The 24278-nt window shown below is 45.0% G+C and overlaps 1 protein-coding gene across 4 annotated transcripts in view; it reads left to right on the forward strand.

The window, feature by feature from the left end:
* CNTN1 (contactin 1) overlaps positions 1-24278 on the forward strand; it is a 1059655-nt gene that overhangs the window by 541076 nt on the left and 494301 nt on the right. For all 4 annotated transcript variants that reach the window (XM_086919467.1, XM_086919469.1, XM_086919468.1 and 1 more), the window contains one exon: positions 7298-7419. In XM_086919467.1, coding sequence (XP_086775593.1) covers positions 7332-7419 — 88 coding nt within the window. In that variant the 5' untranslated portion in view covers positions 7298-7331. The remainder of the gene's footprint in view (positions 1-7297; positions 7420-24278) is intronic.

Genomic DNA, 24278 nt, shown 5'->3' on the forward strand with positions numbered 1-24278 from the left:
CTGAGGAACCGCTTCTCTGCTTTGCTGAGCTGCCCTGCCACCTGATGATCTCTGTCCTGCTGAGTACAAGGACTGGACCCATCTCACTTGAACCCAGAGTGACTTGAAGGGCTTTCTGGCTTGCCTCCTGTTTTCTGAAGTCTCAGGTACACAAAAGACTTCCTGTAAACATGATGGTGCTGCTGGACTCTGCCATATGTGAGTCCTACCCTTGCCTGTGGTACCCCCTTCATTCCTGGGCCTCAGAAGTGGGTTCTGCAGCTGATTTCCCACAAAAGTGATGCATCGTCACCACTGTACTGGCCAGAACCAAACATTGCTCTTCGACGCCAAGGCAGAGGCTGATTGACAACAGTTGTTCCACGGCGCTCTGCGTGGCTCAACAACAACGCATTACCTGCATTTCAAAGGAGCTCGACAATGATGCAGTGACCTCACTGCATGGAAAAGATCGATGCATCGTGCCCTCAGCGTTGATGCTTTGCTTCATCAAAAGTACTTTTACAGCTGGGCTTGCATGACACTATTAGCCGGCCTGCCATCCATTGAAGTAGGCCTGAACTTTGGCTTTACCCCAGTCCCTCGTGACCTCAAGTAACTTGTTAGCGCTATTTACTTATTAGCACATTTTTTGCAATGAGTCTTTAAAAATAAATATCTTAACTTCTACTGATTGGATTTTGGTTGTTCTGGTCTGTTTTTTTTCAGATAACTATTCTCTATTTTCCTAAACCTGTGTGGAGTATTTTTTGTGGTGTTTTCATTGTGGTACTGTGTGTGTTTGTGTGTATTGCACAAATACTTTAAACATTGCCTCTTCCGTTAAGCTTGCCTGCTCTGTGCGAAGCTACCAGAGGGTGAGCACAGGCTAATTTAAAGCATTTAACTAGTTAACCCTGGCTAGGATTGTGGTCCCTAACTGGGCAAGGTGCAGACCTCTGCTAACTAGAGACCTAATTTCTAACACCTTTGAACATTTGCAAATGGAAAATGAGATACAAGCAACACAGATGTATAACCATTTACATCTGCGTCATGCATTGCAGTCACAGATAAATGGAAAGAAGAGACTGAAAAGGACTCCCCATTAGAGAGGATCCCATTGGCTATAAGAATGATAACGAAGGCTGTTTCATATACCCTCAATGCACTAATGGCAAATATACAGACCGATTTACTCAGGTTAAGGGAAAATTGGCAAAGGAATATGGGAGAATTAAATGACCATGATTGAGAAGACACACTTAGATTTCCAAAGGAGGTGTCAATAAGAATTAGTTTCTGCATCATTCAGATGAAAATACTGCACAAAATGTATTATAGCTGGACATTACTATGCAAAATATTCAGAGTAGGAGATAGTAAATGTCTACGAAATGTGACCATATACTATGAATTGCCCCAAAATTAAAAAATATTGGAGATGTGCCGAAACTAAGTCTGTGATGGAGACATCCCTTGCACTGTGGACGCAACTAGCTAAAAATGAATACAGATCAATCTGAATTTTACTATAGCAAAACAAGATATCACCTAAAAATGAAGAATGAGATAGGCCCCATGATACCTAATTGGGAGACGGGTATGGAGGCTTGTATAGTGATGGAAAGTGGAGCATATGTGGGTGCGGGCATCCCAAGAAATTAAAAAAGATCTCGGGCAGATAGACATTGGATAGAGAAGGAGCAGAGTATGGTGAAGGACACCTTAAAGACTCATGTGTCTGAGACGGGGCGCCTGTTGGATAATGCACTCATTGGATTCACAAATTGAAATTGTTAAACAATCTGTCCATGTGACAGCAGAAGTGATGCCAGAAAGTTGCCATATGAGGTTCTTAAATGGTTTGGGATTAAGAACCAAATGTATACACTGCTGAAGCATTTTTGTAATATTAAAAGCCCAACTTGATGCTGAAGTAGATTTGTAATAAATATTAAGGAAAAGTAACTTTTAGAAAGTTACTGTGAGGATTTGACTTGTTGGTGAGTCCTGTTCAAGCAACTGCCACGATCCCTTGCAGGGTGAACCACAAAAAGTAATTACATTAACCTGTGCTTTAACCTGGGTAGCATGGCACAAAAAGCGATCAGGCAGTGCGGAAAGTATGTGTACCTAACACCTAGGGCCCTTGCCCCCCACTCTGAGAAACCACAGAGGATGGCGGCCCCTGACCTTCACAGCATGGTTCGGATATAAGTAGTAGATTGGTCCGGGGCAGTGCTTACCTTCAGAGAAAAGTTGTTCTGAGAAGGTAAAGTTCAGCACGGCAAGGTTGCAGGAGGTGTCTGATGAGGAAGCGTTGTCATCGGATAGTCAAAGCTGTAGTGAAGATTTCTGCTTTTAGACTTGGTAGAAATGAAAGGCAGAAATCTCTAGTGGGATGTGGCAGAGGGCTGCCGGTAAAAACAGATCCACAGGGCCAGTTACCCCTTTGGCGAAGGACCGCTGAAAAGAATTTGTTGCTGCAGAGGAGAACATAGCGGGAGAAGCAATAAAGTCAATGGGACCGGCGATGCACCTCGGGTGGATAGGTGAGCAGGTTGGTCCTTGTCTCCTCCTGGTTCTCAGAGCAGTTCCCACTTTTGGATGTTGGCTATCTGGATAACATTAGCACCACTTCCGTGGGTCCAGGACTGGAGGGGCACCACTTGGAGGGCCAAGAATCACTCAAGCTGGGTCAAGGTGCAGGTTCAAGATGGAGGAATCCTTTTGTGTCCTTTTACTTTGAAGAGGAGGCCAGTAAACTAGCCCATATGAGGCACTCTGCAGGTCCTGGGGCAGTTGAAGATCCAGACCTTGTACCCAGGCAGAAGGTAGCAGACAGCAGGACAACAAGGCAGCAATCCAGCAAGGCAGCAGCCCTTTAGAGCAGCAGTCGAGCAGAGTGGAAGCCCGCACAGCAGTCCTTCTTCCAGGCAGAGTATCCACAGGTCCAAAAGTGTACTGAAGCGTTGCTACCTGTGGCCTCCTTTTTATACTGAGGTGCCCACCTTCTGGTAGGTGGGAAAAGCTTCAAGACAGTGGCTATCAAGTTCATGGAATTTCCTGCCTCAGTTCCAATCTGGCTGCAGTGACAATGTGAGGTTGTTAGACCCTTTGTGTGAAGGTTGGGCCCAGGCTCTTCAGTTGTAAGTGAGGCAGTGCTCAGCTCCACCCTCATCCTGTCAGCAGGTGGCCAATTCAGGCACACAAGTCCTGTATTGTGTGACTGTCCGTTGAAAAAAAGGAAGTTTCCTTTTTTTCAACTGACCTTAGACCCATTCCCTTTTCGACAATAAGGGTGTCTCCTGAAACTTTTATATTGTGTGACTGTCTGGACATAATTTTCAAAGTATATCAATTACAACCAGTCATGCGACCCAGTCAAGGCTAAAGCCACAAAAGAGCTTAGGGCACAATAATGCCAACTTTCTAAAACTGGTATTGTAATAATGTTAATCAAAAGCCAGACTTTAACATTAAATAGCATTTTTCATTACAATTCCAAAGACATCAATCGTGACATAGCTACCACCTTCTATTTGGAAATTATGGCTTATTTCATGTAACAAGACATCCCCTATGCTTTCCTTTTGGAAAGACCTCACAGTAGTGAAAAATTAATTCAGGAGTTTTTCACCCACAGGATATGTAACTTAAATGAATATGGCCGACCTTTTAATTACACAGCACATTGTCCCATGGGCTACAAAGGGCCTACCTTAGGGATTAGTTATATATAATAACATGGGAGCTTAAGGTTTGACAAGGAGGTTTTAATGCACATGGCAGTTTAAAACTGCTGCAGGCCAACTAGTTAAACAACAGAGGGTGGTGATGGACAGAGTTTCTGAATTAAGCAGAATACTCTCACCCTAAGTGCGCTGGGGATGCCCAGACGTGGGTCCCAGGCACTCCACACCACTGGAGTCAAGCTAGCCGGGCTGATGAGAGGTGTTACCTCGAAACCGGTCCGGTCCTCGGATGCTTGATTCCGTTCTGGGAAGGACATGGCTTTTGTAGTTCGGACTGGACTGTTCCCATGGGGCACAGGGTCAGAGCTGATTTGCATATCGCCATTGTCTAACCCAGGGTGGTGTGGAGTGCAAAAAAACGATGGATTTGGGCCCAGATCTTTGGACTGGGATGAGTGTGTGACATTGATCCACATTCGGTCCATCACCTGTTGTGTTTGCAGGCCAACTAGTAGCATTCAACATACAGACACTGGGTATATGGTATACCTGTCTACAGGGAACCTATAATTGACTTAAATAGGCCAATAGATATAGGTTTATTTAGCCATGTTTAGGGCAGAGAGCATAAGCACTTTAGCACTGGTTAGCAGTTGTAGCATGCACAGAGACCTAAGATGAACAGGAACAAATGCAGCAAAAACGTGGAGGGTAAAGGCAAAAGGTTTGGGGGTGACCCTGCAGAGACAGCAAGGTCCATCTGTCACCTCTTCCCTGCCTGAAACTTCTAGGGCTAATTTGCATTCGGTCTCCAGCAGTAGCCTAGTTAGTGCATAATCCTGATGACGTGCAAAAGTTGCTCCCAGAGCAAAGACAATGTTTTGTGCGTGGGTAGGTGTTTTTTCTTCACTTGGCAGGAAGACCAGTTGGGGTACACACAGGAACTTAATTTACTTCAAAAGGTCTTTCCTTTTCACAAACAAATGGTAGGTGACTCCAGAAAATGCCCTAGCTTTTGTTCTCCCATTTCGGGCAGGCTCTAAACCCAGGGGGGGAAAGGCTTCTCCTGAGAATGGTCTTGAAGTGACCAAGGAAGAAGGCATTGCTTATTACCTTGATCACACCTCTGAGTGGGCACACAAGCTCTGCACACAGGGAGAAGCTTTTCTTCATATTGGATTTGAGAGTGATGTGCATTGTGGGATTATTTGATATAGGACAAACAGAATTGTTGTAAAATTGGATAGTGCTACCCTTGGGAAATTTCACCCGACTGGCTTGGGAGGTGCCATAAGTCACTCCCAGCCACTGGCTGGGGCCAACCATAAATGAAGCATTCCTAGGCGCCCTTCCTAAGAATACTTTTCCTGTGGTAGAACATAAGATGACTGGACCTGCTGTCTCTGACCATGGAGGAGTCGTAAAGGACTGGACTTGCTCCCCCTTTTCCTCAGGACTACAAAGTGTGTTGCAAAGGTCAGTTGGCTGATGTGTGTGGCTACATGGCTATCAAAGGCTGCAATATGCTTTGTCCTGAATTTCCTAGTTGCTCTGTACCAACTTCGCCTGACATGGACCATGCCACTGGCCTTTGCTTGAGTGAGTCTCTGCGGCGAAGATGATCAAATCCCTACCACTGATCAACCAGCTGAGCTCAGAAGAATCGTGCCTGTTAATTTAGGTTGACCCATCAATTAAAGTGGTCTATCGTGTGGCAAATGGCATCAAAAGCTAAGTGCAGGCTGAGAAGCTGTTAGAGAGCTAATACAAATGAACCCCTAGAAGCTTTAGGCAGGGTAAAGGCTACTTTCCTTAATACTTATTTAAAGTCTGAAGTCATCATTGAATTGTATTTTAAAAGCTATTAAAATAGTGGTTTCATTATGTTTCTACATGGTCAACACTGAAGATAACAATAATAATATTTGAATCTATACTTTGGTTTTCTATGTAGAATAGCCTGGCCTGACACACTGAAAATAGCTTTAGGGGCCTTGTCACTGTAGGGACATGGTGACATTAATTTTCCAACTGTCTAGTTTTTAAATACATTGCCCCCTACCTTGTAGGTTAGAACGGCCTACATTGGGGTGACGTATTGATAATTAAAAGAAATAGCTTTGTGTGTTTAATGTTTTGACAGGTCTCACTGCAGGCTTAGACTGCAGCAGTCAGGCTAGAATGGTAGGACTGAAGTCATGTTTTGTATGCCTACTCGAGATGGTACGATAGGTGCTGAAGTCCACAGGTGGCATTTAACTTCCAGATCCTAGGTGCCTTTTGTACACCACATACTAGGGACTTATAGGCAAAATAAATGTGTCAATTAGGAATAAGCCAATTTAATTATGTGTAAGGGGTGAGCATAGACACTTTACTCCTCGCTAGCAGAGGTAAAGTGCAAGCATTCAAACGCCATCAAAATGAATAGGGCAAAAATTGGAGGGACATCACACCAAAGTGTTATGAATCCCAATGTACCCCAATCAAGGCCTGGGTAGTCACGTAATATTTCACCTACATTTACCCTGCCATTGTACTACATAACAAACGGTTCTAGTGCTGACCTTTTACCTAGTTAGGTGCTGCATAAATGTGTGGTTTTCTCTGAAAACTAGCCTCATTTATTATGCATGAGGATTCTCAGAATTACAGCAGGATTACCATCTTCTGCATAATAACTCTTTATAAGGGTCATCACTATCTTCATCCTTGGCCGACATGAAACATCTAGGTAGAAACCCTGAGGGTATCTTTTGGTTATATAAGCACCATATCTTCGCTGAGCAAGTTACCAGAGAAAGACGTCCATTGCTGACACAAGATGCTGAGGTCTCTGCACACAGACACTCCAGCAAGCAGTGGTCTGCAATCCCTCGCGGTGTGTCCAACTCGAGACCAAGTTGGGGTCTTTTGTTCTCGCACATCAGATAATAGTTTTAGCTCTATCCTAGGGGGATTCTTGGCTATACACCTACATACATGCTAGGTACATTTAGGTACATCTAGTTAGGGTCAGCATCATAGACGTACACATTACTACTGTCATGTATCTATATTCCTGCATATATCCATTGTTTTAGCACTACCATCTATTTACTCTGCTGACGCTTATAACCATATATATCTGTTTGTCATATGGTTGTTGCAGCACACATATTTTAATCTAGAATGACGCTGGTTCAATAAATATTTATTATAAACATACCCATAGTTTTTTTTCTGTGTATCTCTCTGAGACACAGTGAGCATGAGTGACTGAGCGAAAAGTACTGTACTGTTTCCACAGTCCCTGAGGGGTCAGGGTTGGCAAGTTTGATAATTGCCAGCAACTATTTGCTCCTTGATAGGAGGAGTTCATAGTGCACTGTGAGCTAGCTGGTCTACCGGCGAACATATCTGGTGGGAGTGTCTGGAATCATTCTGGACACCAATCCCCTAGTTTATGTTGTCTACACATGCATATCCTAAATAGATTTATAGGAACTACATGACAAAAGAGGGTCCTTTCCTACAACCATGCATATGTAACATGTTTTAAAAGCTTCTGTTGTTAAAAAAATATTGATTGTTTTGCTATATAAATTCTAACCTAACCTTTTACATGTCTGTTTTTTCAGATATTTTTGATGAACTGATCATTTGGTCAATTAAATGTGCACAAGGACAGCTCTAATCAGAAGAAAAATGTATATTTTAATAAGTCAACTCTTTGCAATGAGTTTCATCACTTGTTTGGCAGGTAAGATGACCTAACTTATCATGAACATGATTCTGATTCCAATGCCTTCCATCTCAAGGTTAACAGTAACATTTGTACCACATTAACTATTTTCTGAAGATTAACAGCTGCTTGTAGCAAATGAATATGGAAAACAGTGTAACCTTTGGCGAAAACACAACAGGGGACCAAGACAGCGGTAATCCAAATTGACCTTACCATTACTTCCACTACCCTCTTAGTCTATGAATGCAATTATGTATTCATATTAAAATATCAAAGCTTGCACAGTGAGACTAATAGTTTCAAGAAGCACTCAGTGCTCACAATATTGTGGGTGTTTTCAAAGTTAGCATGGACATCTCTGGGAGCAGTTTTGAGAAACACAATGGGAAAAGGATGTTGTATGGAAACTGCCAATAAAATGCGTATAAACGTAAGGAGAAGTCATGCAAGATAGTCTAGGATGTGCCATGATTTTTTATTTTTTTTTGTATCCTCATCTCACCGAAGACTTTCACAGATTTAACAAGCCAATTATTCCTTTTGCATCTGGGTGTCCCTTTGGCTCACTCTTTCCACCTAGGCCCCGTGGCCTTCCTCACGCAATTGAGGACTGATGTAATCATAGGACTTTGGTGACAGGATCCTTTTAGTTCTTAAATTATTAATTGATCAGGTGCCTTTGTCGTGCCTATCTTATCAGGGGCCACCAGATGTTAGGTTGAGGTTCCGTGACAATTGTAAATGGTGCTTTTGACTCGCACGAATATGGTCGAGTCTGGTATCTATGAACCGCAAATGACGAGTTTAGTAAGTGTGCGCAGTTTCGCTGTGCTAACTTAAACCGTTCGTTTGTTATGTGGGTTTTTCATCTGTACCCACGGGTTCCATCTTAGATACGGCATCCATTTTGTCTCTTGCCCTCAAGTAGCCAGCGAACGGACGCTGTCCGCTTCGCGACCCTGGGACTCCCAAGATATTTGCGGAAGACACATGTTCTTTGTAAGTGTCTTTATGACGAGGGGGATGCTACTGTAAGGCAGATGGCGCCGCACGAGGCTCATCTTGCCGCACGGGCTTATTGTCTCAGCCGTGCATCCCATTAGGCACGTCCCTTTGATGCCTGCGTCTCGTGTTTCCCGTTACCTCCCCTTTTACACCCTTTCCGATCTCCCCACTGTCTCCGTCTTCCTCTACACCTGTCCTTGTTCCTATTTCGATCTGTTTTACTGCTGATTGGAGTTTGCTAATGGTGGGAAGATGGGTTTTTACAGTTGGGAACCGCCAAATGTTTCCGCACTTATGTTCCGGACCTTATGTGTTTCAAAGTGACCAAAAGCGACCCCTCTGGGGGATAACTGTGAGAACCGAGTTGTAAACTTTTGTGTACAATGTTATCCTATGGGTAAAAACTGTATAAAAGGAGCGATTTACAGAACCAATTTGAAGCAGTCTCCCCAAGTTGCACGTTGTGTACTTGTCGTGATCTCTGTGTTCCCTGCAGCAAATAAACTTTGAATCTTTGACGCCGAAGGAAGTGTCCCGTGTCTCTGTGACTTGTACGCCGGAGCAGGTTACCCACGAAGGTTTCAGGTGTTGTGCCCTGGCACCGCTGGGTCTTACAGAACCCAGTCCTTCAGTTGGCGCCCAATGTGGGGCTGCATCAGTGGTACCGGTCCAAGCCCGACGATCGTGAGGAACTTCGTGTGAAATCTCCGAGGGAAGGTGCACTCCGCTTCATCGATCCTGTTGTCGAAATAAGTGGCCCGAAGACTTTTCCCGCGAAGATTCCCGCCTCCGGACGGCTGCGACGGACTGCTGCCCTGACTGTAGACCTGTTTTGGCGCCTGGCGTAGACCTTGGTATAGCGAGACGATTGACGGGCCTTCCTGGTGACGCCATCGATTTTTGAGTTAAGTATTTGTGGGTCGCTCCCATAGCTCTTGGTTGTTGACACTTTAGCGAGTGTTTTTGTTGTACACGCTGTGTGAGTGTTTTTGTCGGTGACACTTTGCTAGCGTACTTCGTTGTGTTGTTTGACGACTGCAGCCGCCAAAGACCGAGGGTTTTGTTCTTTGCTGGGACTTGGTAAATCCCGTAACCCTTGAAGTTTGTGAAACTCGGCTAGTGTGCAAGATGCCTGGTCGCAGTACTTTGTTTAGTTGTTTCAGACCTTGTGGTGCGGATTCCCTGCTGGAGGACTCGTGTCCGATACCTCCGGTTGGAACTCCTACTTATGATCTATATAGCAAACATGGGCTAGGCCCGATTACCTTTAACGATTATTGGATTAAATATACGAAGAAAGACGGCGACCTTCGTTGGCCACCTCACGGTAGCTTCGAGGCGTCGATCTTAGATAATCTAGAAATGAAGTTGTTCGAACGAAAATCAAGGCCGGCCATGTTTGATGCCTTTCGGTTGTGGCGCAAAGAAGCCCGACAGAAAGAAATCAGACAGAATAAACGTAGTCAGCGAGATAATGTTGCTACCATAGTGAAGAAAGCTGAGCAGTTCCAGCGTGATAAGGAGGATAAGGATAAGGAAGTGTTTGAGAGACTACAGCGTATGACCATAGATAAATGTTATCCTGCTTTGCCTACGGAGTCGGACAAGAAGGAAGAGGTAGTTGAGGATCCTTTAATGTCCTATCTTATGAAGTCGCCACCTCCGTACGTACAGGGTACCGCAGCTCCTGTGGTCCCTGCCGTACCTGTCCTTCCACCTATTCCTCCTCCACCTGTTCCTCAACCTGCACCCGTTCTTCCGACTGTTCCTGCTCCTTTGCCTGCTTCTATCCCTACTGCTCCTCCGCTTCCTCATACTCCTGCTCCCGCTACTGCTCCTGTTTTGTTAACCCCTGTTGTTGCTACTGTTTCTACTCCTTCTCTTGTTAGCCCTGTGTCGTATCTCTCTCCCTCTACTCGTAGTCGTAATTCCCCTCTTGCAGCCAGTTTCTTTCAGTCGCTCGGACCTGTTCATGGGTCTGCTAGCTCCGATGGTCCTCAGAGACGTAGTCAGCTTCCTGGAAATAGAGAACGCGTTGCGCTATATAATATGGCGATGGGTTGGATGGTAAACCCCCTTAGAAATCCGCCCCGTGTTGTCCTCGAAACGTTTAATCAATTTAACATACCAACCCAAAGATACGTGTTCGATGAAATGTGCGGGTTCCTACATGATCAGATAGCGGCCAATGCGCCTGACGAGGTGCTGACCGCCCTGTCTGAACTTCGGCTTCAGTTCGCAAACGGACTGATAGTAGATACTAACGTCCGACGTGCTATTGAACGGTTACTATCTCTTCGTCCTGCTCCCATACCTCATGCATTATTTGTTGAGGATATTGAGAAACAACCAGATGAGTCTGGTCAATATCCCATGCGAGAAGTTCCACCGGTTTGGATGCCAGGTAACCCTCAAGCTGCCCCTCCGGTCCCGCCGTACTTCCAGAGAGTCTGGATACATCTCCCATGGAAAAGATCGGAAGTGTTACAGGTGAAGCAATCATTGCCTGACCCTCGCAAAAACCCTGCAGGGTATTACAAAGAATTATCGCAGCTTGTAGATGCTACGATTATGAATCTTGCCGATATCGATATGTTGTTTGGCAACGTTGTACCGCAACCGGTATGGGCTAAGATTCGCCAGCAAGATCATGCAAATGAATTAGGTGGTGATTGGGCGGCCATCTTGGCGGCAGATGCTTTACAAACTGGTGGAGCTAAACCTGAGCAGTTGATTGCTGCCCTTCCCCAAAGAATTATTACGTTAATGAAAACTCTTATGCCAGCTATGAAGGTAAATTGGGACAAATTGTCAGCTTGCAAACAAAAGAGAGATGAGAGTGTTTCCGACTTCTTTACGAGGTTTGAGGAAGCATTCATTGACCATAGTGGTCAGGATATGGGTACCGAGGGTGGACAGAGGTTGTTTGTGGATAAATTTGTTTCAAATTTATTGCCCGACTTGAGCAATAAATTGAGAAATTCGGAGAGTGCATGGGCCGTTTCCACCTCAGCTCAAATATTGGCTACAGCACAATATTACGAGAATAGAGAGAAAGAAGAGAATGACCGTGCTGACAAAAAGACGAAAGAACTTAAAACTAAAGTGTTGTTGCAACAAGCGTATCCTCCTCGGTCCAATCAAAATAACCCACAACAGAATCGATCGCAGTCGCAATCGAATCGGTCACAGTCGCATAATGATTCCTCCTCCCAAAGATCATCGTTAGGGTACAATCAATGTGCTTATTGTAGACAGGAAGGACACATTAAATTTAATTGCCCCGTTTTGAATGAACGTAATAGTGGTAATTCATCTAAAGGAGGTCGTGGTGGTTCGCAACAGGCATCACGTGGTAGAGGTCGTGGTGCTCAGAACGATCGTTCAGATAACTCATCTAATTCTAATAACTGTTTTGATCAACGTGGATCATCGCAAGGACGATCTGCGCAGTACAATGTAGACGATTATTACGTCGATCAGGGAACTGACGACAGTAATTACTAGGACAGCCAAAGACAAGGAGAGGGAGTGGTATCAGTTCCGGTTGATCAGAGAGGGCCTTACGTCGCAGTTGCTACATCGGGCGTCGTTGAGCCTTTTCTGTTGGACACTGGTGCAGCGAAAAGTTCTATCATGCATTCGAAACTCCCTGGCGCACCTTTGTCTGGCTTAACAAATGTTTCCGTTGGATTCTCTGGCGCCCCCGTTAGCAATCCAGTTTCACGCCCTTTGCCCCTTCAAATTGGGCCACGTGAGCTAGAAGCTCCGCTGATTTTAACCACGGGTTGTGGTGAAAATCTATTGGGCCTGGATTTGCTTAAACGTTTGTATGCAACTTTGTACTGTTCTCCTGCGGGTGTAAAACTTACGTTAGGAGAGAGAGTTGTCTCTCCCATGTACTTGTCTCTCGACAAGCTCCCACCGGAATTGAGTTCTCTTCCTGCGTCTTTGTGGGCGACGGGTCCAAATGACGTGGGCCTACTTGATATCTCCCCTTATGTTGTTCAGTTGAAATCGAATGTGCGATTGCCACGTATTCCTCAGTATCGTATCTCCCTTGATGGTGAACGAGCTTTGTTAGCGATCATTTATGATTTGATCGAGAAAGATGTTATTGAAGAGACTCGGGGAAACGTGTGCAATAGCCCTGTACTACCCATTCTTAAACGTACAGATCCTACGAAACCGCCTGTTTATCGTTTTGTTATCGATTTACGGGAAGTGAATAAAATTGTGGTTCCTCAATTTCCCGTTGTGCCTGACATCACGGCGCTCCTGACTCTGATTCCAGCTACTGCATCTTGGTTTTCGGTGATTGACTTGAAAAATGCGTTTTTCAGCATCCCGATTGCCGAAGAGAGCAGGGACCTTTTCGGTTTCTCTCTGGGTGGACGTAGCTTCCGGTTCAAACGCGCTCCTCAGGGCTACTGTGAAAGTCCATCGATTTACAGTCAAGCCTTGAAGGGTCAACTGGATGCGTTTCGGTTGCCGGTTGGTGCGGCTTTGATCCAATATGTCGATGACTTATTGGTAGCTGCCGACACTCAGGACATTTGTAAAATAGCTACGGTGTCGTTGCTGCAACATCTCTGCGAGCTAAATCATAAGGTGTCACCTTCTAAACTTCAATATTGTTGTCAAGAAGTAACCTATCTAGGTCACTTATTGTCAAAGGAGGGAAGGAGGTTGACCCCAGAAAGAATTGCAGCGATTGCGCGAATGGCTGTGCCAAAAACCCAAAGAGATGTGCGTGCCTTTCTAGGTATCACATCATACTGCAGGCAATGGATTCCTAATTTTTCATTGCTAGCGAAACCATTGGTGGCTCTTACGTGCAAGGATGTTCCAACTCCTTTACCATGGACGGAAGAATGTCAGAAAAGTTTTTCTGAACTACGTGATTCATTGTGTTCGGCTCCTGTGTTAGGTACTCCTGACTATAGCAAGCCGTTTACGCTATATGTTCACGAGAGGGAAGGTTGTGCTTTGAGTGTTTTAACGCAACCTTTTGGTGGTAAGCAACGTCCATGTGCATATTTTTCCTCGACCTTGGACCCAGTAGCTAGAGCATTGCCGAGTTGTTTACGAGCAACAGCGGCAGCTGCGGTCTCTATCCGACAATCAGCAGGATTGGTCATGGATAATATGCTTACGGTGATGGTTCCGCATGCAGTCGATACTCTGTTGAATCGTACGAAAACTCAGCACTTGACGAGTGCGAGGTTGTCTGGGTATGAATTGACGTTATTGGCAAGCCATATTCAGATAAAACGTTGTAATGTCCTAAATCCGGCAACCTTGTTACCAATTAGTGCAGAGTCAGATGAAGTAGCAGAACACGACTGCTACTTGAGGACTGAAGAGGAAACAAAAGGTCGAGTGGACCTTAAAAACACCCCATTGGAAGATCCGGATGGCACTCTGTATGTGGATGGGTCATGTTTTAAGTTGCCGAATGGTGATGTGACGATGGCTTATGCTGTTGTAACGTTGAATACTGTTGTTGAGACTGCAAGATTGAATCAGAATTCTGCCCAAGCTGCGGAATTGATTGCTCTTACTAGAGCATGTGTGTTAGCAAAAGGTAAACGTGTGAATGTGTACACCGATAGCCAGTACGCTTTTGGTGTAGCACATAGTTTTGGACGATTGTGGCGAGAGCGTGGTTTCTTGACGTCGCATGGTACGAAGATTCAGCATGGCCAGCTTGTGAATGATCTTTTGGATGCATTGACTTTGCCTACGCAAGTTGCGATTGTTAAGTGTAGTGCGCACCGTAAAGTCACGGATGATGTTGGTCGTGGTAACGCGTTTGCAGATGAGATTGCTAAGGAGACTGCCCGGAACCTTAGCACTCGAATGTATGTGACGAGTTCGGTTAGGTGGCCTACAGAATCGAGTATGTGTGAAGATACTGTTGACAGCGTGAAAAAAATTCAGAATGAGGCCACCGAGACTGAAAAGGCGAAGTGGAAAGAAAGTACGGGAAAGTTGGATGCGAGTGGTTGTTGGATTGATTTATCAGATCAGAAAAGATGGTTGTTGCCTGACGCGTATGTACTGGCCGTTGTGACAATGGCACATGGGTTAGCACATATTAGCGCGAAAGGTATTTGTAAGTTGTTGTCGCCTGTGTGGAAGAATGATGGCATTACGAAATGTGCTGAACGTCTGGTGAAGAATTGTATGGTGTGTATAATGTACAATCCTGGCAAAGGAACCCCAACTCCTCCTGGCAGTTTTGCTCCCCCTTCGTATCCCTTTGAGGTGATTCAATTGGACTTCATCCATATGGAGCGATGCAATAACCTGAAATACGTTTTAGTTGTGGTTTGCGCATTCTCCCGATGGATCGAGGCCTATCCTCTCAAAGACAATACTGCTTTGTCCACTGCGAAAATCCTACTGAAGGAATATTTTCCTCGGTATGGAATGCCTAGAGTCGTGTGGTCAGATAACGGAAGTGAGTTTGTTGGAAGTGTGATGAAGAGTGTGTGTAAGGGCCTTGGAATAAATCAGAAATTCCACAGCGCCAATCATCCCCAGTCAGCTGGATTGGTTGAAGGGTACAACGGCACCCTTAAACTAAAGCTAGCGAAGATTCAGGCTACGACTGGTCTTTCGTGGCCTGACGCTTTGCCCTTAGCATTATTGTCGACTAGGGCGACTGTACACTCCCGAATAGGGCTTAGCCCCTACGAAATAGTGTTCGGCCGTCCTGCGAATGTGTGGGGGGTTCCTAGGCCAGGAATATTCTCTGATCTTGAGTATCCAATGCTGATTGACTATTTACATGACTTGACTGCTAAACTGAGGTTAATTCATCAACAGGTTTACGACGCATTGCCGACGCAGACAGAGGGTCCAGGCCACCAGCTCCAGCCCGGAGACTGGGTGGTAACACGCAACTTTTCACGAAAGAACAATCTGGACCCCAGGTTTACCGGACCTTACCAGGTGCTCCTGGCCACGAGGACTGCCGTTCGTCTTGAGGGGCGCAAGAATTGGGTGCACGCTACGCACACCAAGCGAGTCCCTATCCCTTTGCCGGCAGACCCGTGGGTAAGGAAAGGCATTGCGTCAACAGAAACAGAAACATTGCCGGCGTTTGTGCCTTTTAGCGACGCACAGCTTGTTGGAGAATCCTCAGCGCAGCAGAAAGACACCGTTGCACCATTGTCAGCAAAGGGCTCAAGTCCAGAACAACCAACTGATCAGCAGGACGCTGTCTCTTCAACGGATCCTTTGTTCGACGAGCAGACACGTCCTGGGAAACATCGATATTCTTTGCGATCTCGCGTTAAGGACAAATAAAATATTTTTTTTTTTGCTTTGCTGAAATTGACAACTGCATTATCCCCGATTTCCCGTGATCAGTTTGAATATTCGTATCATTGACATTTTTGTACATATTGAGCTTCCTCCCTGTATCTTTTTACTTCCACAGCTGAGAGACATTGTGCTTGTACATACATATTGTGTATTGAAGGCCGTAGGGCCGCGCGCGTACTTCCTTCTGGATAGTAGGTCTTGACGCTAGGTTAAAGGCCGTCGGTTCCTGGGAACTCCTGGGGATTGACTATTGCTACACAGAACGAAGTGCGTCAAGAAACGTTGCGGACGGTCGTAGGGAATGGCATTCTCGAAGCTGAATGATTTGGAAGGAGCTCAGGTTCATCGATTCAAGCTGCAGCAACTCAGTCGTACCAAATGTTTTATATTTCAATTGTTTGTATTGTTTTTGACTACTTCTGCATTATTGGCGGGTGGGGTGTACTATACGATGTCTTACTTCTTACCTGCTACACCTACTCCTACTCCATACCCTAATCTTACCTCTACTGCTTCTCCCCATTCCTTTCACATGTTACCAGAACACGAGCAGGCTAGACGTGTAGAATTTCGCAACAATTCCTTTATTCAGCTCCTTCATCAGCATCAGTTAGTGGTTAACACTACTAATTGTTGGGTGTGTGGATTGATGCCACATACTACGGATAAGGGAATTCCATATCTGGTGTTACCGTATAGTTCCCAAGGGTCAGCTCGAGCATTCCAAACAATGTTTCGAAGCGCACTGGGTTTCCACCCCATTCGAGAACCACGTTCCCCCTACTCTGGTCCTACCTCGTATCAGAAGCCTTTGTCGATAGCCATAGAGGATTTAGATAGCGATATCTATGATCCTTCGCTTATCCCTGAAGAAGAGGTACAAGCTTATAGGGTCCTAAGTAGAGGCGAATATAGTGTGTTCACTAGCGAAAAGCAGCTTAAAAGCTCGCCTCCAATATGGGTCGTACCCCACACTGGTAATTTTTGTCTTATGGGTCGTGGCCGAAGATCGCAAGCCCGACTTGGAGCAAGTGCTTGTACCGAAAATTACATTCTGCCAATGTTCTCGTCCCCTGTGTTTCTGGCTGCCAAGGGTACATACTTTATCTGTTATGATCGTGCATATGCATGGTTGCCCGCTGACTTCATGGGCTCATGTTTCATAGCAAATCTGTTGCCTCCGACGTTCACTGTAGATGCTGATTATCACAAGACTAGAGTTGTGCGAGGCGTAATTAGCGAAGAGGATACTGCCGGTCAAGAGGCAGGAGACTTTTTCAAGGGTTTCCTCCCGTTTTGGGGACCTATGGTTAACAGTAGGAACCTGAGACAGTTGACTCGAGTGGTAGAATCGACAGCTAATATTACTGCCAGTGCCCTTGGTAATATCACCACAGAACTTCAGGCGGAGAGACTTATGACGTTACAAAACCGTATGGTTTTAGATGTCATCTTAGCAGATCGTGGTGGGGTATGTAAGGTGATCCATTCGAGCTGCTGCATTTTCATTCCAGATAATGCTCCAACTGTCTATCAAGCCATCTCGAGGTTGCATAAGATCTCCGAATCCATACACGTGGATGTAGGGGATTGGACGCTGCTAGGATGGTTTTGGGGCCTGATGTCGACTTGGGGTTGGAAAATTCTGATGATCATTGGAGTTGTTGTAGTGTTCCTGTTCACGTGTTGCCTTTGTGTGCAGTGTGGTCCTGCCTTATGTGGCCTCTGTGCTACAACGTGTATGAGACAACCATCTGTTACCAAGGGGACTCGATTGGACAGAGCTATGCTACAGCAACATCTCGATGGTCTGATGAATATCGAATATGATTCCGACTAGTGCTTGCCTACATGAGGGCAAAAGGAGCGTCTGAGGTTCCGTGACAATTGTAAATGGTGCTTTTGACTCGCACGAATATGGTCGAGTCTGGTATCTATGAACCGCAAATGACGAGTTTAGTAAGTGTGCGCAGTTTCGCTGTGCTAACTTAAACCGTTCGTTTGTTATGTGGGTTTTTCATCTGTACCCACGGGTTCCATCTTAGATACGGCATCCATTTTGTCTCTTGCCCTCAAGTAGCCAGCGAACGGACGCTGTCCGCTTCGCGACCCTGGGACTCCCAAGATATTTGCGGAAGACACATGTTCTTTGTAAGTGTCTTTATGACGAGGGGGATGCTACTGTAAGGCAGATGGCGCCGCACGAGGCTCATCTTGCCGCACGGGCTTATTGTCTCAGCCGTGCATCCCATTAGGCACGTCCCTTTGATGCCTGCGTCTCGTGTTTCCCGTTACCTCCCCTTTTACACCCTTTCCGATCTCCCCACTGTCTCCGTCTTCCTCTACACCTGTCCTTGTTCCTATTTCGATCTGTTTTACTGCTGATTGGAGTTTGCTAATGGTGGGAAGATGGGTTTTTACAGTTGGGAACCGCCAAATGTTTCCGCACTTATGTTCCGGACCTTATGTGTTTCAAAGTGACCAAAAGCGACCCCTCTGGGGGATAACTGTGAGAACCGAGTTGTAAACTTTTGTGTACAATGTTATCCTATGGGTAAAAACTGTATAAAAGGAGCGATTTACAGAACCAATTTGAAGCAGTCTCCCCAAGTTGCACGTTGTGTACTTGTCGTGATCTCTGTGTTCCCTGCAGCAAATAAACTTTGAATCTTTGACGCCGAAGGAAGTGTCCCGTGTCTCTGTGACTTGTACGCCGGAGCAGGTTACCCACGAAGGTTTCAGGTGTTGTGCCCTGGCACCGCTGGGTCTTACAGAACCCAGTCCTTCAAGGTGGACTATCTTCTCCAGTATCTTGCTCTAGCCTTGACATGTTAATGACGTCTTTTAGCCAGTCTTCCCTGCCCGGGGTGGTGGTGGCTTTCTACTTAATGCAGATATCTCTCCTTGCCACTAGTATTAAGTATAGTAGAAGATCTTTTTGAATCTGTGTTAGCACTCCATTTATAGAATCATTCTTACCAAAAAACACCAAGAATAAGTCTACTACTATATCTGTTTCAAAAATAGATGTTAAGATTTCCCCCACACCTTTCCAAAAAATTTCTAATTCCGGACATTGGAAAAAAATATGCAAGTCATTAGCGTTCATATGGGTACATCTAGGGCAGCATGGAGGTGGATTAGAAGCAAGTTTTGCGATTTTGGCTGGGGTATATTATAGCCTATTTATCACAAAAAATTGATTTTTCTTCAGGGAGGCAGGTTTTACATATTTATATAATATCTTCAGTGATGACTCAAATAATTCCTCGATGTTCGGGGCGAGTGGCGTTAGATTTCAGATTGATGTAGGGGAGGTGATCTTGGCTTCTTCGGCTTCTTGGATTTATGTGTACCAGAGAGCAATCTCCTTCTTCCTGGGTCGGGGGTCTTGCAGCAACTGCTCTAATTCCCAGTTACCCGAGATGTCCCCCACTTCTGACTCGTACCAAGATTTTGATTGAAAACATTTAAATCTTGAAAAGAGGGGGCCAATCTTAGCTTGTAAAATTTCCGAGGGAAGGATGCCCTCTGAGTCTACCAAATCCGACCATCTAACTATCCCTGCACTTTTGATTGGTATTTCTAAGCTGTCCTTTATGCAGAGTGGTGTCCCGGGGAGTCCCAAATTGGGGCAAAATCAGAAAAATACCCTATGCCCCATATACTTCTAATTTTATACGAGTTAGATAGTGCTGATTTCAAAACCTTAAGCAAAATTTTCTTGAAAAACCTTGGTGCGCCAAATTTATACAAAATCCTCCCTGTCCACCTCCACCTTCGACCAAGACCATTTGCCTAAGTACCCTACCCCAGGCCGATTGTTCAGGGAAAGATAGTAACATCCTGACACCTTTGAATTGAAAGGCCATCAGATACCAGTTGATGTCCGGGAGTGCTAATCCTCCTTTGAGGAGCTTCCTCCTCAGCTTTTTCCACGACATCCTGGTATTCTTCTGCCCCCAGATAAAACTGCCTATTTTCCCCTGTATCCTGCTGATATTTTTAGTGGGGAAAGTTAATGGAATGACATTAAAAATATAAGTCATTTTAGGGAGCACAGACATTTTTACTAAATTAACCCTCCCATAGATGGTCAAAGGGAGGTTTTTCCATTTAGCAAACAGATAATCTATATCCTTTTCTATTTTCCCCAGATTTAACAGCAGGATTTTATTTAGATCTTTGACTATTTTGATTCCAAGATACCTCAATTCTTTACTTTCAAGACCGCCTCTATAAGTAGTGTTCCAACACATTATTTCGGTCTTATTTGAATTTACAAGATACCCCGAGACTTTACCAAATTCCCTCCGCGTGTGTTCCAGTTGTGGAATGGTGCGCTCTGGATCGCTTGTGTAAACTATTACATCATCGGCATAGAGTGCCAATTTGCACTCATAGCTTGATGATTTAAAAGGGATAATGGTGTTATTGACTCTTATGGTCTGAGCAAGGGGTTCTATGTAGAGGTTGAATAATAGGGGGGACAGGGGGCAACCCTGCCTGGTCCCCCTCTGAATTGAGAAACTTGAGGTCAGAGAGCCATTCCAAAGGATTTTGGATGATGCGTCCGAGTAGCAGTGTTTTATAGTCTGTACGAACACTGGGCCCAAGCCCATGGCCTCTAATACTCCCCAGAGATACCTCCAACACACACGGTCGAAGGGTTTTGCGGCATCAATTGCTACTACTGCTAGGGGGTCCATCCTTACCACCGCTAGGTCGATATTACCTATCAGAGCTGGGTTTGTTCTTGGATCGCCCTTCCCAGCATAAAGCCCTTCTGATCGGGGTTGATCAAATTGGATGCCACTTTCGCCAATCTCCCTGCTAAAATGCCCATAAAGATCTTATAATCAGCATTTAGTAGGGAGATTGGACGTTAGGAGTCTGCGGCCAAGGGTTTTTTCCCGGGTTTTAAGATTAACACTAAGGTGGCCTCACTCCAAGATCTTGGCATCACCCCTTTAAAGCAATAGATTGAGTTAAAAAGCGTAAGAAGTACCGGTAGGAGATCTTCTTGTAATAATTTATATATTTAATTGGGGAGAGCGTCGAGGCCGGCGGCTTTTTTATTTTTTGCTCGTTTTATTTGGTTCCTGATCTCCTCTATTTTTATGGGGGCATCAAGTGCCTCTCTGGAAGCCTCCTTTAGGGTAGGGAAGGATTTATCTTCCAGCCAGGAGGATATCTGGGCTTGAGTAGGTTCGAGATCTTCTTTATAAAGATCTGAAAAAAGTGATAGTAGAGTATTTTGTATAGCTTCCTGATTGGAAGATTTATTACCTTTATTATCAATATTTATCTCACTAATATCATTCTTGGCCCGGTCTAACATAGCCTTCCAGGCCAGAAGTGCCCTCCCTTGCCTTCTCCCCATACTCAAATATCTCCATGTTTCTGATCTGCCACTGTGCCTTACACTTCTGGTCTAAAAGTAACCTAAAGTTTTGTCTAGTCTCCTCCAATTTGTTATCTATCGAATCTAAATCCCCCAGGTCTCCTACAGTGAACTTCCTCCTTTCCGCCTCCAATGCAACTATCCTTCCCTCTAGCGCTTGTAGTTCTTGGTTCTTAAACTGGTTTTTCGAACTTATTAGGGCATGTAGTTGGACTCTCAAGTTGCCTTATAAGCATCCCATGCTTGGTCAATTGATGTTGATCCCAAGTTGAAGGAAAACATTCTAGGGAAGATCTACTAATAGCTTGAATAATCTCCGTGTCTGTTAACATTGCTCTGTTTAATGTCCATCTAGGTTGGACATAATTACCACTAAGAGCATAGACGGCTATTAAGGGAGCATTATCTGATAGGTGTATTGCTGAACTGAGATGCTAATAACATTATTAAGCGATTCTTTATTAACCAACATGTTGTCAATCCGTGAAGAGTGTCTATACTTTTTGCTGTAGTAAGTATATCTCTGACATCTCCTCTCTTGGATCTCCATATGTCAGCTAGGTTTAAATTTAAAATTAGGTTTTTCATTACCCTACGTGAATTTGGGGTAGCTGTTGTGTAATTAAAAAAAGGATGTGCAAAGAGCAAAAAACCCTACCACTGTTTAATTTGCAAACCAATACATTGTATAAGGATTGTGTTTTAAAGTTTGTGAAAGTACTGCAAAGAAAACATATTTCTGAAATTTTACTCCAAAAATGGCTTGGATGAGGTAATAAGATTTTAATTTTAACATACATTGTGCTGTTCTGCTTTTCTCAAACATAGAAATACTGTGCCACCATGTGGTGGATTGTTAGAAATGAGTGGCAGTGTTCAGAAAGAAGTGCCAAGCAGAAGGCAAAAACTGTTACAAAATAAGCACCGGCCTTATTGAAAGACAAATCACCCGATTGTCAGCATTTACTGATACTCTGGTGGCAGTTGTCAACACGTACCTCAGAAGCAAAGGTTTACTCACATGACCCTAGAATGCTGCTCACCAGATGATCCAAACCTCTAGTATTTTTGTTACGGTTGTAGTTGGCAAACATTTTGTTTCTCTTGAAAGGGAATGTGAGAAAGTATTCCTATCTTGGTGTCTTCAGTGCTGCTGTTTCCTTGACACTTCTTCCTCAGGTGTTATGTCATAAGGATGGATTGTCTTTAATGGTGGATTGAGTCTCTGAAAAGGAGCTGCAAGTTTTCTCATGAAATCCCCACTGGAGTCATAAGTGAACTACAGTCTGCATTTACCAAACCCACATACATGGCAAAAGTATAAGACTGCTGAGAGCACCACCATGTACTGGCTGGGTAGAATTTTAAAGGTGCTGCAGAAAAGAACATGACAACACAAAGTGCCTTTTCCATGTAGAAAAACCCATTTTATGTTATAAGAAGTCACCCCTAATGTGTGCCTGGCAAACCCAAATTGAAAGGTGCTTGATGTATAAAAAGAGGCACACTATATATTTAGAATGTATGCTCTCACAGTGGCTGAAGGCTTACTAGCTATTTCCACTCTGTAGGTTAAGCCACATTTTCCTTAGGACAGGCCGAAGTGTGATCATAATATTTATTTTCTATATTCTGCTTGCAAAATTATAAATCATTCTAAGTTTCTTTCTGTTAGAACTGGGGGTCTCTAGTTGGCAGAGGTAGGTACCACTGTCCAAATAGGGACCCTTGCTTCTAGTCAGGATAAGGAGGATACACTCTTTAGATAACCCCTGCTCACCCTCTTTGTAGCTTGGTACGAGCAGCCAAGGCTTATCAAAGGCAATGTGTAAAGTATAGAAAAATAACAGTATTTAATCTAAACTACACAAGACCAAAACAGCAAAAATCCAACATACACAGTTCAAGGATATGGTTGCAAAAGAGTTCTTAAAGTTGCGATTAAATAATCTACAGTTGCGTGAAAAGTTCACAGTTGCGTCACGTTTAGCCAACAGTACCTTTAAATGCGACAAAGTTCCAAAACAGAAGCTGGTGCTGTGGAAAACAAGCGAATCGTCACTCCTGAGACCTTGAGGAGGCGATGCGACAACCCCGGTGGACTTAGCAGGCGTGTTGCGACGAATCCGGTCTGTATGGGAAGGGAGGCGATACCTTGTATGGATTCCGGTGCGGAGGTTCCGTAGGAAAATGCTTGCAAAGGCACGATGCGACGATCTTGAGGGACTGCGGCGATCTTTGGGGCGACGATGCGTGGCTCAGCGGCGATCTTTCACTCGCAGTTCCTGGATGCGATGGCTCTGCGACGATTCTCGCAGTGACGTGATGCAGTGATCTCACACAGCAGCGACAGGCTCTGCGACGATGTTCGCTTCGGCAGAAATCTTCCCGCAAATGAAGGATGCTACGTCATCAGGCAGCGATGACAGGCGCTGCGACGATCTCGGTCTTCGTAGCGGTGGGAATTTTCTCGCTATGCCGGGAATGCGATAAAACTTGCAGAAAAGTTCCTTAAAAGCTTGGTTTCCAGCTTCCAACACAGGTACAGCTTCCAGAGGCACTACAACTGGCCCAAGCACTCTAGGAAGGACAGAACTCTCTCAGCGGAGTTCAGGGAAGCTGGGGGTGAAGTCCTTTTGTTCCTGGGACTTCTTAACAGGGAGCCAGCTCTTCTCAGGCCCTTGGAGATTCCTTCAAGCAAGGAGACACAGCACAAAGCAAAGTCCTTCCCCTCACCTTGGCAGCAAAGCAACAGCAGGTCAGTCCATCGGAGCAACAGCAGGACAGTCTTCCTTCTTCAGTTTCAGCTCTCTCCTTGGCAGAGGTTCCTTCTTGATTCTAGGATGATCTAATTTCCTGTAGTCAGGGGTCCTGGACTTATACCCCTAAAAGTCTTTGTTTCCTTTGTGCAGGAGGGCTCTGAGCCCGGTCTGAACCAGTTCTGGGTGTTCTTTGAGCACTTTGTTTTCCTGGCTTCTCATTTTCTTTCAGAGTGAGGGGCCGGGTCGTCAGCAGCCCAGCAGGAGGTGAAGCCAGCATTGTGAAAGGCAGGCACAGCCCTATTCAGGTCCAGGTGCTATCCCCTCCCACCACTCAAGACGAAGATGCAGTCATTAGGCCTAGGGCTGAC

Source organism: Lissotriton vulgaris, chromosome 1_1, assembly GCF_964263255.1.
Source record: "Lissotriton vulgaris chromosome 1_1, aLisVul1.2, whole genome shotgun sequence".
Classification (NCBI taxonomy): domain Eukaryota; kingdom Metazoa; phylum Chordata; class Amphibia; order Caudata; family Salamandridae; genus Lissotriton; species Lissotriton vulgaris.